At 45.3% G+C, this 16,134-nt stretch overlaps 7 protein-coding genes across 7 annotated transcripts; 3 read left to right on the forward strand and 4 right to left on the reverse strand.

The window, feature by feature from the left end:
• Positions 1-620: 620 nt before the first annotated feature.
• On the forward strand, positions 621-4,014 carry VTP01DRAFT_2489 (uncharacterized protein; the record flags this gene model as incomplete). The annotated part of the gene is made up of 11 exons (XM_069380955.1): positions 621-668; positions 843-937; positions 998-1,214; positions 1,278-1,370; positions 1,441-1,828; positions 1,888-1,967; positions 2,029-2,127; positions 2,188-2,329; positions 2,390-2,701; positions 2,762-2,864; positions 2,922-4,014. The coding sequence occupies 11 exons, from the start codon at positions 621-623 to the stop codon at positions 4,012-4,014; spliced, it is 2,670 nt and encodes an 889-aa protein (XP_069237265.1).
• An 853-nt stretch (positions 4,015-4,867) lies between these two features.
• Positions 4,868-5,851, forward strand: VTP01DRAFT_2490 (uncharacterized protein; the record flags this gene model as incomplete). Its single annotated transcript, XM_069380957.1, has 1 exon — positions 4,868-5,851. One exon carries the CDS (start codon positions 4,868-4,870, stop codon positions 5,849-5,851), a length of 984 nt encoding a protein of 327 aa, XP_069237266.1.
• A 55-nt stretch (positions 5,852-5,906) lies between these two features.
• VTP01DRAFT_2491 (uncharacterized protein) lies at positions 5,907-6,671 on the reverse strand (the record flags this gene model as incomplete). The annotated part of the gene is made up of 1 exon (XM_069380958.1): positions 5,907-6,671. The coding sequence occupies one exon, from the start codon at positions 6,669-6,671 to the stop codon at positions 5,907-5,909; it is 765 nt and encodes a 254-aa protein (XP_069237267.1).
• Positions 6,672-7,522: 851 nt separating this feature from the next.
• On the reverse strand, positions 7,523-8,450 carry VTP01DRAFT_2492 (uncharacterized protein; the record flags this gene model as incomplete). The annotated part of the gene is made up of 4 exons (XM_069380959.1): positions 7,523-7,678; positions 7,711-8,154; positions 8,259-8,342; positions 8,406-8,450. 4 exons carry the CDS (start codon positions 8,448-8,450, stop codon positions 7,523-7,525), a joined length of 729 nt encoding a protein of 242 aa, XP_069237268.1.
• Positions 8,451-8,707: 257 nt separating this feature from the next.
• Positions 8,708-9,773, reverse strand: VTP01DRAFT_2493 (uncharacterized protein; the record flags this gene model as incomplete). The annotated part of the gene is made up of 5 exons (XM_069380960.1): positions 8,708-8,789; positions 8,881-8,989; positions 9,162-9,201; positions 9,255-9,418; positions 9,587-9,773. 5 exons carry the CDS (start codon positions 9,771-9,773, stop codon positions 8,708-8,710), a joined length of 582 nt encoding a protein of 193 aa, XP_069237269.1.
• A 2,722-nt stretch (positions 9,774-12,495) lies between these two features.
• On the reverse strand, positions 12,496-13,176 carry VTP01DRAFT_2494 (uncharacterized protein; the record flags this gene model as incomplete). The annotated part of the gene is made up of 4 exons (XM_069380961.1): positions 12,496-12,521; positions 12,585-12,829; positions 12,908-13,004; positions 13,068-13,176. 4 exons carry the CDS (start codon positions 13,174-13,176, stop codon positions 12,496-12,498), a joined length of 477 nt encoding a protein of 158 aa, XP_069237270.1.
• Positions 13,177-14,220: 1,044 nt separating this feature from the next.
• Positions 14,221-16,054, forward strand: VTP01DRAFT_2495 (uncharacterized protein; the record flags this gene model as incomplete). Its single annotated transcript, XM_069380962.1, has 4 exons — positions 14,221-14,451; positions 14,515-14,727; positions 14,784-15,337; positions 15,400-16,054. The coding sequence occupies 4 exons, from the start codon at positions 14,221-14,223 to the stop codon at positions 16,052-16,054; spliced, it is 1,653 nt and encodes a 550-aa protein (XP_069237271.1).
• Positions 16,055-16,134: the final 80 nt, after the last annotated feature.

Here is a 16,134-nt window from a genome sequence, read left to right on the forward strand (position 1 = left end):
CATTAAATTTAAACGTAGATATTAATTAAATAGAACTGGCTCAACAGTTCGTTCTCAACTTGAAATTCTTGGTCATTGTCGCTCAGCATTGCTGTGTGCATAAAAAGACATCGCGTCATACCGCGTTGCCAGAAACAGAAATGACGTTTGGTAATACTCTGAATTGTCAGTTACCATGCAAAAAGCCAATTTGATGGGATGCAGCCTCGAATTAATAAAGAATCTCATAAACTTGCATTCAATTTTTGGTATCGTCTTACGCGAAACCAAGAAAGACAACATCGCTTTTTTACAACCCCACTGAAAATGCAGAATACATATGACGAACTGCACTTGACCCCCCAGATGTGTTTTCACGTGGCTGAGTGCTCAACTCGCCGGATTGGTAAGAAACAAGTGATTCTCACATTTGCCAAGCTGTTTGAATAGCAAGACATGTAGGAGAACATTTACGCGCCTTGCCTTAACGGTGACCTGAACTCCATCTTTTCAATTTCAGCCTATTATTCGAAGCATTCTTTTTGGAGACTTAGCCCCGAGTGTCATCTCGTCCGAAACACAAAGTAAAACCATTTACCGATCAGCAACCTGCTCCTCCTCCACGCTCTTCAATTGCGAATATGCATAGACCAAGAGGACGCAGTGTGTCTCAAGTTCCAGACACCGAAGTAAGTCTCGTCATCCACCCGAGCTACTACCTGTCCCTCCGCCCGCCACCCCTTTGCTCAGGCCCTGCCCTCCCCAAATGCGCTGCAATGGGCAAAGTAACTGGTGTATCTCGGACAAGAAGCGGAAGAGCGGTGATGAACGCGTGTTACTGACCCAATATGCTCGGGATTTAGATACCCAATATCGAAAGTCACCACGAGTATGTCAACAAAGTGTTAAAGTGGAGTATATCCGACCTAGATCGATTTATTCATTTACTTCGGGCTCGGTAAAAATGAGTTGCAGCGTTGCATCAAATATGAAGCAAGCTGATGATATGGAATTCTAGTGTATCGGCCGAAGAAGCCTACATTACCAGCCTGGCCAAAATCAGCAGGACACAGGCAGCCTTGGAAAATGAACCATTCAACTGTTTCGGCGATGGAGAAACGACATTTCGCAAAGCAACACTCCAATACGAAGTATCGATCAATCAGCTTATCAATATTCGTCAAAGCCTTATCCGTTCAATGAATGCAAAGATTAAAATGCTATCAGATGTAAAGGTGATTGCTTTGCAGAGAACCGGTTTCTGATAACATCCAGGGTTCGCTCATGTAAAACCTCAGGAAGCACAAGAGAGCAGAAGGAAAAAGGTCAAACTGAGATTAAGTGATCGCAACGCGCGATACATAAATTACAGGACTCGTGATATCGTAAAGGTAATACTTGACGAGAGATTGTGGATACACCGTAAAAAGAGACAAAGCGAGTAACTTTTAAAAATGACAGCTCCAAAAAACGTACTGGCACAAATGTAGCGAACTGCAGATAGTCCAGCAGCAGCTCCATCAACAGCAAGCCCAGCAACAACAACAACAACAACAACAACAACAACAACAGCAACAGACACCAACGAGCGATGCAGAAGGACGAGAAACCGAAATCAGCAGTAGACTTTCAGTGGAAGAGCCGCGGCCAAGATTATCGAGTGATAGCGGGCGAGACTCGGATTCAATCTCTTCACTGAATAACGACACAACGCTCAAAAAGGGTATGGCCAACCTCATGGCACAGATGCGCACCCAAATTGCAAATGCCACGGCTGCAGCTGCCGTGCAAGACTTGATGAAACAAAATGCAAAGTGCGCAAGAATTTCCAATGAAATAGTCAATGCAGGTAAATTATCTGGCTGCATGTTGAAACATCGAGATACTAAACAAAATAATCCCCCGTAGATCTGGAATATCGAGATGGTATCCGAACACTTGAGAAATATCGAAGAGAACAAATTGAAGAAGCTGGTATTGCGTTGGAGGTTTGTTTGATTTTCTTTTTTGTCTTTGCTTGGAATTTTCACGGCTAAAAGGGATATGTAGCAAATTGAAGTTGTATTCCGCGATAAGACCAATGCTACTCAAACTGCCCTTCGGGAGGTTTTGATTTCTGAACGTGCAGCGCTTGCCGAAGAAAGGCGGGTAAGTAATCATACTTGCCATGTTGGAGACACCGCGAAAACTCAAATCTCTATGATTAAGCTCATAGATCATGCTGCGGGAATGGTTGACATGATGGACTGTAAACGCGACATTTCTTTATTCAACAATGAATACCAAAAACGTGGCTTTGTCAAGCCATCGCAGATATACTACAAGAACTTTTATCACGGCGAATGCAAAGGCAAGTAAAGCCGACCGAGCATTGGACTTTGAGCAGACTGATTAATAGAATGCCAATTAGATCTCTTGTTTGGAACGTCCCTGGAAGCCTACGCCGCAGAACACAACAGGACTGTGCCGCTTGTCGTATCTAAATGCATTGAAGCCGTCGAAAAAATGGGAGGTTTACAGAAGGAAGGCATATACCGAATTTCAGGGCGACAAAGCAACGTTGATGTTTTGAAATACGCGTTCGAGCAGAATGAACAAGGCATCGATCTCGAGAAACTTAAATTCGATGTGGTCACCATAGCGTCCGTGCTGAAAATATACCTCAGAGAGCTGAAGGAACCATTATTCAGCTTAAGCGTGAATAGCCGTATGGAATATGCCAGTAAGTGTAACGACATGCTGCTGTAATGAATATTGAATGTTAATGCGGGCATATTACTAGCTTTGGATAAACAGCGACGATTGGGAGCTTTGGCCAACAAGCTCTCGTCTATTCCGAAAAGTCACCGCGATACATTATATGTGCTTGTACGCCATCTCGCACAGTAAGTCTATTGCTTTCTCTGCGGATCACATTTCAGGCATTGAAAATTGTTTTTAAGGGTTAACAAGCACAGCGACGTAAACAAAATGAACATGCAGAACCTCTCTGTCGTATTTACGCCAGCTATTTTCCACGACCACAACAACGCAGAAGTACCAGGAGAATGGCGATGTGATTCGGTATTTGAGGATCTCGTCACACATCACCACACGCTATTTATCAGCGCTGAGAACAAACCAAAACAATCACCTAGTCGACCACCACCTGGGCCAACACCCATTGCTATCCCCTCGTCTACTTCTCTCAATAACAGCGGAGGAATGCTTCTGACGGCACCGCTGCATCCATCAGCTCTCGGTGGCAATCCTGAACCTGCAGCTGCCAGCGTTTATGAGAATGCTTATCCTGCATCCTGGAAAGATGGAACGCCACGACCACCTCCACCTAGCGCATCTACTTTGCAACGCTCACTTTCGTTAACACCTAATCGAAGAAACGTTCAACCATCACCTTTTCAACCGCCTCATCACCAACCCTCCCCCTTGAGAACTGCCAGCAGCAAACACCAGCTTGAGACTGATACGGGCGTCAAGGAGCAGCAGCAGCCACCTCAGATACCTCCATTACCAGAGTTGACATCTCAGCAACAGACTATCTCCTCCGCGCTACCATCCAATACCACTGCAGATGAAAACCAAACATCCGTCGCTAGCACCTTAATAGGCATGGCTGCACTCTCGGGCGCAATTGATGACACCATGATCGGCTGTGGACTCCGAGGACTTGGCCAACACACGGAACAGTCCCCGGCAACATCACCTACCGACGATTTCCAAAGCAAACGAACATCCAAAGGAGTCATTCCACCACGGCAAGATTCGTTACGGCAGCAATTGGCGCACCAGCAAATAATGGGTGGGCCGCCACCACCTATTATCACTGCTACACCTATACCGAAGCCTTCGCGACCGTCACCTTCAGGACCTCAAACCCCTACTCTTTCCACGACAGCAGAACATGTTCCTTTCTCGGCGCAGATAATCACTACGACAACGACCGATGACAATGGTAATGGCAAAAGCAAGCCAGCCAATGAAAAGCAGCAAATACCACCGTCAGCGACTACCGAGCTTTCATCTACAAAGTCATAGCTGATTGTATTGAAAAAATAAGGAGAGAGAAGGAGAGCTTCATTGTGATGACAAGAAGAATAAAAAGAACCAAGTCCATGCAATTGGTATGCAGTGCAACGTTTGACACGTATAATGTGGCGTGCCAGAAAAAGGCGTGGCAACGTGCGTTTTCACACAGTTTACCTTTTAAGTGCTTTAACCGGTCATGGGATGGAGTAGTCGAGAAGGATTTTGGTTGTTTTCACTCATCTCTTTTCCTTTTCCTTCCAGGAATTTTAAGGGGTGCAAAATAAAGAGTTACTTATTTTCCCACATGGAAACGCATTGTCCCAAGCCCAATGTATTAATCTTCGCCTCCGTTTCCTTTTACATCCCTTGTGATCGGGGCCGGGAGGAGGGTCTTCGCTGCTGTTGCTGCTTATCATCAATGTACGTCACTCGCATACATATTCTTCACGTAACTGTTCTATCTCCCGCATATACTCGCTCAGCTCGCTCGCACCAATGTTGAGCGCCGGTGATACCTGTGTACGACGAGATGTAGGTCGCACCAACGAGCGATCAAGATATGGCCCAAACTTGGCAAGAATTCATTGTTGCTCAAACGGCTCACAAGAGTAAGGAGCGCCTAGCCGCGGAACTAATGCTAAACTTGGCATAGTTTGTGGAGCACAAACTGCCCTTCAAGGGGTGCGGTTTGCTGCCTGCAAACGGTGGGAAATCTTTTTTGGCTTTATTATTACCATGCCTAACTTTGAAAAGGGAAATGTCAATGTCGTGCTTGTTCTTTCTTGTTCTTTTTTAAACCACTTCTTTCTTGTTTCTTTCTTTTTATCCGGAAGACCATACCCTTATACAATATACCTACACCATGGCTACATACCCATCATCGCACGTCGAAGGCTGGCTAATGAAGCAGCGGCACGGTCTTCGCAAATCATGGCTGCGGCGATACTTTGTGCTCGATGGCAACGAATTGCGATACTACAAAAATGCAGGCGACACCGTGCCTCACAACACTTTGGAGCTTGACAACTACCAGGTCATTCTTACGCACGGGCATTCAAAACGACCGTTCACGTTCCTACTCTTATCAAAGAATAAGACCGACCGCTCTTATCTCTTGCTTCAGGCGGAGACGCAACAGGAACTCAATACTTGGGTGGATGCGCTGGTGCACCAACAAATCAACGAATCAAGAAGTGTACTCGACAAGTGGTTAGAGAGGCTAGACATCATCCCTCCTCCTCCCAGTTCCCCGTCTCGCGTCGCTTTATCCTCCTCCTCATCCCTGCTTCTGCGCCCGCCTCTGCGCGGATACAGGTCCTCAGAGTCTATCACGAGCACGACGAGCTCTGCCGAGTCGCATTCCACTGCAGTCACGAGTCATCGATCGTCATTCACCGAGCCGCGAAAGGGATCACCACCCTCCCCTCCAGGCAACAAGAAGTTCTTTGCGAATCTGTTCCATCAATGGAAGTCAGGGCGTCATCCTCCACCACCGGACGAGGCCCTGGGAAAACGACCACCACAGCTAGCATCCTCATCATCATCAATGCACCGCCAGACATCCGTTTTTACCCGCAGCAGCAACAATGCTACTACTACTCCGCCTCCGCCTCCTCCAGATACGACACCCCTCATCATGCCCATTGTACATCCAAAGGACATATCATTGAACGAAAAGCCGCAGCAGCGACAACGGTCAGCATCATCATCCACCTCCTCCTCTTCGTCATACGCCCAGCGCAAATTATCTCGAGGGCGATCATGCTCGTGCCTCTACAAGTTCTCGTCTACCGATTTCCCTTCATCTTTTCCTCGCGTTCTCACAACTCCCTGTCTCGACTTGTAAAATACAACACTTGTTTTTCCGTCCGTTGTTCTTTGTCCGTTTTTATAATAATTATTTAATTTGCTTGACCCGGTGTCAAATTCTTTGCATATTTTGCATTAAACAATGTGTAGCTAAGGGTAATGGTATTTACATCCTTCATGTATGGGTCTTCTAGGAAATCAGGGTCGATGAAGAAGAACACAGGCATGTCGACATCTTCGCCTGGTGATAACCGCTGCTCTTCAAAGCAGAAGCACTGGATTTTGTTAAAATATGAGGCTGCTCTGTAGGGTGTCACATTGTAGGTAGCGATGCCAACAATGTCATCGTCTGCTTTGCTCTTTGCCTTGTAGAACGTCAGGGCTGTCTCGCCTGGTACGACGTAGATCTCGCGCAGCTCTGGCTTGAACGACCACGGCAGCGCATCCGACGTGTTACTCTCAAACGTCACACGTATCCTTTTTTTCTTGTCGTCTTCAATAGGAACGAGACGCTGGGGCGAGAATCGCGATGCATCCGTCTGGGGCGTACCACTGTACCCCGTGCTCGCACAGAACAGTCGGTAAAGCGGCACAGCCGCGTACGACAGACCAAGCATCGATATAAATATGGCCGCCGTGTACATGCCTGCTGACAGATTGCTGTTCTTCTCATCACCACCACCCTTCTTGGTCTCCGTCCTCGCGGTGCTTGCCCATCGCCTTATGATCGATTGTCTTACAGGCTGTGTTGATGTTGTTGGGGTAACGGTGGTCGGCAGCACTCTGCAGCGCAAGGCTGCTGCCGCCTTGCTTGAATGTCGTAAGGAAAAGAATCTATAACGTGATCGCAGGAACATTGTATATACACCGACAACAACAGCAACTCGAGTCCTGGACTGGTCGGTGCCTGTTCCAATTTTCCATTTTTGCTTTCCTCCTCAGCCGTCCCTGTCTTACTTTTGATTGGAAAAACAAATACTTACTTTGATGTAACCAGCAATGTGCTCTCCTTTTTTTTCTGGCTGCTTATTCTGCTTAGCAGTCGTCCCTTTGAAGCATCCTGAGGGCTACGGGTGCGTATATACTAGACAAAACAGATGGTCCCTTGTTGGACGCTGCTGCTGCTGCAGGGCATCCCTGGAGCAACAATGATGAGCTATGCGAGGCTGAAACAACATCCCGTTGGCTTCCGTGGTCCCTTGCCTTGATTGTCTAGGAGAAACCTCGAGTCACTTGTGGTTGATGGGGAGGAGGATGCTCGATAACGAAGGAAACTTGGCTGCTTCCCTGCAGTCCCCGGATATAATCGATATATTTACATATATCATCTTTGCCCTGGTGAGCCCGTAGTTTCAGGACGCCCTATTCTTCTTGATGAACAGATGCAAAACTGTAGTTAAATCCAAACTCGCAAGCACATGTTCGTAGTTTTGCGTAGAATCAGAGTGGAAATAACTCAAACAGCTGTGGTTTATTACAGGGAAAGGTCAAAACAGGGATTTCGCGCTTTTCTTAGGATGTTCGCTTCAGGATAAAACAAATTGGAAAGAGGCAATCTCGACCTTAGATATCTATCTATTCCCTGATGAATACTTCTCTTCCATGCGTTGCAGGATTTTGTACATACATGGGGTATATTTCTCGGGAATTGCATTAATGATGCTGCGCTTTAAGAAATTTTATAATCCTGTCAGAGTGTGCAGCCAGTTTATCCTTGTCCTTTACGAACTTGGGTATGTTGATCTCGTTGCCAGGTTCCATCTCCAGCACTGCGCAAACTTGGGGTTGCCAAAGCCTTCTCCGAAACCGTAGCAGTGATCAAGAATTCGTCCTTCTCGTCTGTGAGTCGAAGCAAGATGTACTTCTAACCAAATTTGCGGTAAAATGGTTTCTCACGGTTTCTTCATATTCTTGAGCGGCTTGGCTGAATAAATTCATGTAACCTTTGCTGCGAAAGCGTTTTGCGTTGAAGGACGGAAGTTGAGATTTGAAAGTCTTGCATGCAGTCTTGTTGGATAATAATGCTTTACACCGTTCTTCTTGAGTTATGAGCTGAAGATCTCCATCCGCTACTTCTTCATCACGAAGGAATGCTTCGCATTCATCTTCTTCTTGCAGAGCGTATATGCTGCTGTAATCATCCTCAAGGATGTGCCTCAACATGTGCCGAAGATTTTGAGCCCTAGTCTCAAACTTAAGCTTCATCTGCTTCAGAATATATTGCTCTCCAACTATCTGGTGCCCAGGACAACCATTGGCGTCTTCATTTGCAAGCTGGAGAGTATCAGCAAGCTCTGTCGATCGTCGTTCTATGTATAGCTCTAATCGACGAGCATCGGCCTACAAGGATTTACGTTAAATTTTGAATCATTCCAGGAAATCCAACCGTACCTTTATCAGCTTGATTCTTCTATAGCCCGTTTGTAGAGCATATAGTCATCTACAGCGGATGAATCTGCCATGTTACCAGGGCTCCAGAAGTTGCTGACCGGGTTAAGCACATCCCGTAAATCAAGTCTTTCGTCTGCCTGTACCGAGGACAAAGAATGGTACGCAGATATAAGGTCGGCAAGCTTTTTGCGTGGTCTTACTTCAATGTGATGCTTATGCGCATGACCAGTTTCGTTCCTATTCATGGCAAAACCAAAATAACGAACATAAGCACATTTTGATTAGAGCCTACAGTAATGGAGTTTCCATACTGACCTGTTTTCTTCGCACGCAATTTCTTATCCATCGCTATCTTGAACCGGGGCATTCGAGCGGATATGAGCAATGATTTGTTTGACGCTGAATGCGCCGGTCCTTTTCCATGTACTCTAAGTACTCTTTAGAATCCTCCTTCCACCTTTGCGATGACAGCGCCGTCCCCAAACTACGCAAGTAATTATCTTTAGCTTGCAATTTTCGCAGTACTCCTGGAAGTAGTTTCTAAGGCTGCCATTTCTTCGGGATGAACTTCGTTGACTTCATGCCTGTCATTACCATGATAATATTTAATTGCACCATGTCAGAATATCAAAACAATATAGTGATATGTATCGTTAGCTATTCATTTGTGCTTACTTCAGCTTGTAGTAACTCTTCAGCTCCAAGGAGTACTTGTACGTTCGGTTTATGACGCTATCAACCGAGGATTCTGGGTTGCTAATCAGATCTTTGTGTCGTTGACGCTCTGACCGCAACTACTGTTCAAAATACTGTGCGTCCGTGAAACTTTTATGCAATCTGTCGCGCTCCTTTTCTGCATAAATGTACTTGAATTCAGCAGATTGCCTAAGATATGTAATAAATGGTGGCACTTAATAGAAGGTTTGAAGGGATTACTTGATAATGCACAGTCTTACCGATATTTTGCATGCGGTCCTCCCGTATAAAATCGAGTGCCTGATGAAGTGCAAGTTTCTACTACTTTTGCTCATAGGCCTCGTCATGGGAACGAATTTATCAAGACTGGACCACAGCCTCCCCATGCTTTCGCCATGTGTTAGACCAAATCCCTCGATATATCGAGGGTTAAACTCGATCTGGCATGTTGGCTGTTGAGCGTAGACATGGAATATGCCAACAACGAGTTTGAATTCGGCGTTTCCATTTTGTTGTGCTGTTTCATCACAAGTGCTGTCGAGGTGCAATCAATGACCACAAAGTTTGCACCGCTTTTCCAGCTGCATCGACATAGCTCTCTCCAGATCGACAGCTGGGCGCAGTTGTTTATTGTAATATTTACATCTGTCATTCGTACATTAAGCGAAACCGTTGCAGACTTTACGATAGCGCCGAACTTTGCCTCCATCGACCTCCTTGTGGGAGATGATGTTGCGCGTCGACCAGCTGATGTTCACCTTGAAATCAGCATGATGATCCTTAACAGCGTCGAACTTTGCGTTTGGTGTTTCCGTGTCGTAATCGTTTGAGAAAATGTCTTCGAAATAAGTTGTTTTATAGCAAGTATCCATGATGGAAAAAATAAGGTACAATGTTACATCTGTCCGATGTTAATTGCTCATATTATAGGATTTTTCCTAATAACTTGCGCTTATGGAGACATTGTTTTGCGCTGTGCTCTTACTGATCCCAATAGCAGCCCACTTTGCGCCTGGCCAGAGGGAACTTCGCGTTGGTCAAGAAATACTGATAAAAAATAGAGATAAAATGGTCATCGCCGGATACATCTTTATAAGAAGCGTCCCCAGCTTGCGCTTAGAAATGCATTTGGAGCCTTTTAGAAAACGCTTCTAGGAGAGGCCACTGGCTCAATTTAAGATGTTGACCACTACGATTATCAAATAGGAATCACCCTTTAACTTCGTACTGCATTCAGTTCTGTGCAATTTTGCAACAATGTTTTACCATCAACGTCCAGGGTATTTATGCATATACTGTATGTATCGATTTATGATGAAGCTGTATATGCTGGGAAATCACACCAAATGTTACCGGTATAGCAATATTTATTAGTCTTTCGACTATAGTAATATAATATTCATATATCAGAGCAGCCAGCGATATTGTCTCATGAGGATGCCTTTATGAAATATTGTTAAAAGTGAAGCCTTTTAGATATCTCCATAAGTGAATGACTGTTTGTGGCTACCTTTGGTACAATGTTGGAGCTTGTAAACAATTGTAAGTTATGAACATAGATATAAAAGAAGTACGTTAGAATGAAGAAAAACTTATTTCCTTTGCATTGATCGTGTCCATGGCCAAGCTTTCCAGGGCAAGAAGAAAGCCGCGTATGCAAGTCGACTAGTCAAAGCAAACGATGATATCTCTGACGCAAGCTATTCATTAATTAAATCTGGTGTTCCGGGATGAAAACAAAAGGGAAACTAGGGACACCGTCAGCGACTTTGTTCCTAAATGTCCATCAAGAAATACGTACACTGTAATAAATGTAACTTCTCAATTCTTCCTAAGTATCATTAACCTTATTTGACGGTCGTATGCCCTTCACAAGCCAACATGCCACCTCTGAGTGCTGATCAGATATGGCTCATACATCTATGCCTTTATTGTTTTCATTTCAAAGGTACATATGTCCAAGCATGATTACAACAGGCTCTTATCCAAGCAGAGAAGACCGGAAATGCCAGGGAAGACGGTTGTTTCACTCTTTATCTGCATGAATATGTAAAGCTTCAGGCGCCATCAGACTCTCTTTTTCCGTGAATCATCTTCTTTTCCAGCAAAACTTATGACACACAGGAAAAAATGCAGCCAGACAGTGTTACTGAGAGCTGATAAATCCAACAAAAGCACCGTATCTCGCGAGAAACAGCTGCAAACATTCATACAGTCAAAAAAGACACTTGCAGATTATGACAAGTTCAAACAGAACGAAGAAAAAGGGACGAAAAACAAATTGATGAAGAGCAAAGGAGTACCTCGAGGTACCTGGGAAATCGCTGACGTGGCTGCACAAGTCGAGACTGTATCTGGAGTGGATCGATTTCGTGAACACCGTGATACTCTACAATATTTCTATAACTCCCCACCAGAAAGGGCATACGTGAAAGAAGCTTGCGGAACCGGGAAGAAGTCTATTCCCATTATGTTCATCGGCGACCAAGGTTTAGGAACAAACGCACGGTTAAAGGCCACGAAGATACGAAAAGAGCACCATTTACACACAGTTGTGGTCATGACATCAGAATATAGAACATCTCAAACCTGCGGCTGGTGCCTAGGACCTGTTGTGCGGCCCAGAGCAACCATCCTAAAGGATGGCAAGAAGAAAAAACGGTCCGTTCATGGTGCTTCTTTATGCATGAATACCAAGTGTCCTTTGCATAGGGCCGGGCGAGTCGTACAAGGCCGTGACTATATGGCGGCAATTTGCATTGCCCTTAATGGCATTAGCCGGGTGATAGACGGTATACATCTATCGCCTTTTACAAGACATTCAGCCGCTTTACACATGCTGAATACAAGCAACTCCCCTGACATCATTGGTAATAATTGGACTTCACAGTTAAAGCGCTGAAATGTTAGCAATGATGCCCAGGAGGATTCTGTCGAACGGACAGACATACAATCTTCACTAGATGAATATAAGTTTTCCATCGATAAGCCTACATGAAACATATGCACTGACTTGATAATTATAGGAGAGGTAAGAAATAGAAGGCTACTTTTACGTTAAAGCCAATGGCTTGTCAATTCTTGTACTATGCGACCTGGGGCGTCCTTTTGCGCTGGCTCTGCTTACGGGCTTGCACGAATATCGCAAGCGTAAGTCGTCAATTTTCAGTAGATTACAGTGGTCCAACGTTAATTCGATTTCTGTAGGCGCAAAATGTAGCCAACTAAAAGCGCAAAAGGATTTTCCAGACCGCGCAAATATTTCCTCAAAATCCAGTATATACTGGAGACTGCTTTTCGCATGACGTGACTGAAACTGCACGATGGGGAAGTGTGCACGATTTTTCGTGGTATACGATCTTCCATGATGATTGTTGGTTTAAACTTTTCGTTGACACCCACAAACCAGGAACTCCTTATCCGGCAGTAGAGCGGCGCTGATATACATACACACGCGCATAGTAAACCGAAAAAGAAATGAAAAAAGGAGTCTAAGTCCAAAGTCGAGGACCATAAAGCAAGCTCATGTATAGTATGAACATTTACAATGCGCAAATGGCTTTTGTTTTTTCTTTTCCATCATCAAAAACTAACTTAAGCGCCCTTGGGGGCTTCCTTGTCTGTAGAATGACTTAGTAAACGAGAGCAATCAACGTAAGTTTTTGTTTCTGCTTGATACTTACAGGACAAGGCGTGTTCTTCGCCCATGGCGGAGACGACGGAGACGAGCAAGTCCTTGCCTTCATCAAAGTCGGCTTGCAATTGCTCACCGAGCTCACCCTCGGGAAGTCTGACATCATCCTTGGTGGAGCCATCGTTCAACATCAAGGAAAGGAAACCATCATCGATGTTGATAAGTTGGTATTCGTTGCGGACAACGTTGGGGACATCCATGTTGTGGGTGGAGGGAGAGAGATCTTCTAACTTTCTGTTGATTGCGTTCTTGGTCAGTACCTTGCAAGCTCTTCCATTTTTTATTTCCATATACGGTTTCTCTCTTTCTTACCTGCCAGTGAAGATATCAATGCCGACCAAGTGGACCTTGGCGTGACCGTGCTTGCCGGTCTTGGAGGTGGACATTTCGACGATCTTGCAGGGTCGGCCTAGATACGAAAACGGGTTAGCAGCGTCGATCCAATCTCAAAAAACCAATGGAGAAAGCTTGCCCTTAATTACGACGTGTCCGTTCTTGCGGAGGGCAGAGCACTGCATGGGGAAGGTGGCAGAGGCACCGGCATCAGCAGTCTCGAAGGTGTGCTCGTGATCGTCAGACATTTTCTTTGAGATGAAAGGGAGAAAAGGGGAAGGCTTAGTGGGTATGCGCCCAGATCGTTAAAAAATTTGCAGTCGGACTTAAACCCGCATCTTTCTCTTGGTTAGACCAGCCCCGAAACAGACAAAAAAGAAAAAGTTTAAGGTATACCTTTGTTCAACAGTCTATTCTATGTATCGTGGCCTATAGCATCCTACCAAGTCGGTATGATGGGGTCTAACGATGCATTTTCTGCTAGCAGTGTGCACTTTGAAATAGACCATTCTAGCCTTGTAACCATTGCCGCTTGCACATTCGTAGTGCGTCACTCGTATGTAAGCAGAGTCAAAAGCTTTTGTCAGGGGAGTCTGCAGAGATAGCGTGAAAGAGGTCAACTGGCTACTTTGGAACTATATACATTGCGATAAACGCATAATTGTGTAAATGCATGCGTATGGGCAGCAATGGGCTTTACAGACGGATGCTGGTTACTAGCAAAGTAGTTATATCCTGACATGGAGGAAGGGACAAGATCAGAGTGTTACCTGATACACAATGATGGATAACAATGCATAACAGGGCAGTGCCAGCGACCGCTGTCAAGGCGCGCCCCATTTTGGTTGAGAAAAGAGTTGTTCATCTCAAATGTGAGAAAATTAGTCCATGTGGCTTCCGGAATTTCACATTCTTTCTCGGTGAGTTTTTGACGTTTTAAGAATATCCATGCTTACATCAAATGTGAATCTCGGCGCTTAAGACCGGATCTCCTCCGGACGCCCCAAAAGTTCTATTTTTCACGTCGACTGCCATTGCTCTGAAGCAGCTACGGAGGCAATACGCATAGCAGCGAAGATTCATTAATGCCAGATCGAGCCGCCGCCTTCTTTGAGCGGATTGAGGTCACCAGGGGAAATTAAATAGCAAGAATTGATTTAGGTATTGGACCTGTGCGACAACGACGATCTTTATCTCTTTGCTCAGCAGACACGATTATAAAAGGCACACACCATGACTTTTTAATTTCTACTTTTTTTCCATACAATCTTGCCCTTTTCATACGACAACAAATGCTGCAGTATACCCAAGAACTTACCCAGCAATTAATAAGACCGTATTTTCAATCTTCCGCCAAGCTCAGAAGCCTGCTGCTGCGATTCGGATTAGCAGGCACGGCCGTGTGGATCCTCGTGCGATATTTCCTGTATCGATTGTATCTGCATCCTGTCAACAAGATACCAGGCCCGCCTACTGGTTGGTTCCCGCTTCTCGGCAACGCGGTGCAAATCCTCAGAGCAGATGTAAGCTTTTCGCTTTTGCTGTACTTACTGATCCGTTTCTCTAAAGGATTAGGATTTATATAGCCTGGAGCCTGTCAGCTAGAATGGACTAAAAAATTTGGCACCATTGTCGCATATCATGGACCGTGGAACAGACCTCGATTGGTTATCAGCGATCCAGAGCTGGTTAAGCAAGTCCTGACCACACAGGAGTACGACTTTGTCAAGCCGCACGAGACCGTCGAGTTTCTGCGCGTTGTACTCGGATACGGCGTGCTGTTAGCAGAGGCAAGTCATGTATAAAATCGTAGATGGATTAAAAATTTGAGTCTAACTAGAGTGGATAATTATAGGGCGCTGAGCATAGACACCAACGTAAAATGTTGAATCCTGCATTTTCGGTTCAAGCACTTCGAGGCATGATTCCTGCAATGACGGTGCCTGCTGTGCACCTGCGTGACAAATGGCTCAAACGGACTGTGTCCGGTCCAGTAGAGATTGATGTAACCGAAGGCCTTAGTCTGGCTACTTTGGATGTTATCGGCATCGCAGGATTTGGCACCGAGTTTCGATCGGTCACCAACTCTAAGCTGGACACGACCGGCGGACGGCTTGGTCGAGCGTACAGAGACTTGTTTTTTGGAGAAACATCGTACATGCGGATCCTCGGTATCTTTGTGCCAGCTTTGCGGAAACTGCCGACCAAACGCAACCAAGTCTTGCGTCGAGATATCCAAACACTCAACGATGAGACACAGAAAATGATTGAACAAGGCCGCAAACGAGGAAAAACCTTCCTTAGTCGAGACTTGCTATCTTTGATGATCAGCCAGATTGATGAGGATACCGGCCGTGGCATGACCAATCAAGAACTCAAGGATCAATGTCTTACGTTCCTTGCGGCTGGGTAAATGATACTGATGACTATATATATTTTTTAAATCTTTATCGCTCACGCAGCACTGTTAGTCACGAGACAACGAGCGTTGCACTTTCGTGGGGTCTGTATTTGCTAGCGCAGCATCAAGATATACAAGATCAGCTCCGTCAAGAAGTCGAGCAATTATTCAATGGCATCGATGCATCGCTTCCCATTTTTTCCGATTTCATGCAAGCCGTGCAGGAGGGTAGATTGGAATCATTTGTCGAGCAGGCCAATATCCCATCATACGATGCCATCAACAACCTCAGGTTGCTCAACAATGTGTGCAAGGAAACGATGCGCTTGTATCCACCCGTGCCGATGACCAACCGTATCAGTACCAAAGATACAACCTTTGGCCATTACTATGTACCCAAAGGAACAACAATCTTCATATGTCCGATGGTGAGCCACCATGACCCTCGGTGGTGGGGCAAAGACGTCGAGCAGTTCCGTCCATCCCGATGGGACGACGCACCCGCTAACCAGATCAGTCCTTACATCTACCTTCCATTCCTAGCTGGAGGACGTCAATGTATCGGATACCGGTTTGCCTTGATGGAATTCAAGGTGCTCCTATCGATTCTCATTCTCAATCTCAAATTTTCACCAGTGCCAGGCTTTGTACCTCGTCAAAAGCAACAGGTCACCTTGCGGCCGTACCCTTCGATGAAACTGATGGTAGAACAGGTTGCTTTTTGATTATAAATATAGTAACTAGTGAATAGTAGAAGTAACAGCAAAGAGAAAAAGGACAAAAAACGAACATAATGTGTGGTGCT

This window comes from Rhizomucor pusillus (genome assembly GCF_041956525.1).
Source record: "Rhizomucor pusillus strain CBS 183.67 unplaced genomic scaffold VTP01scaffold_13, whole genome shotgun sequence".
NCBI classification, from domain to species: domain Eukaryota; kingdom Fungi; phylum Mucoromycota; class Mucoromycetes; order Mucorales; family Lichtheimiaceae; genus Rhizomucor; species Rhizomucor pusillus.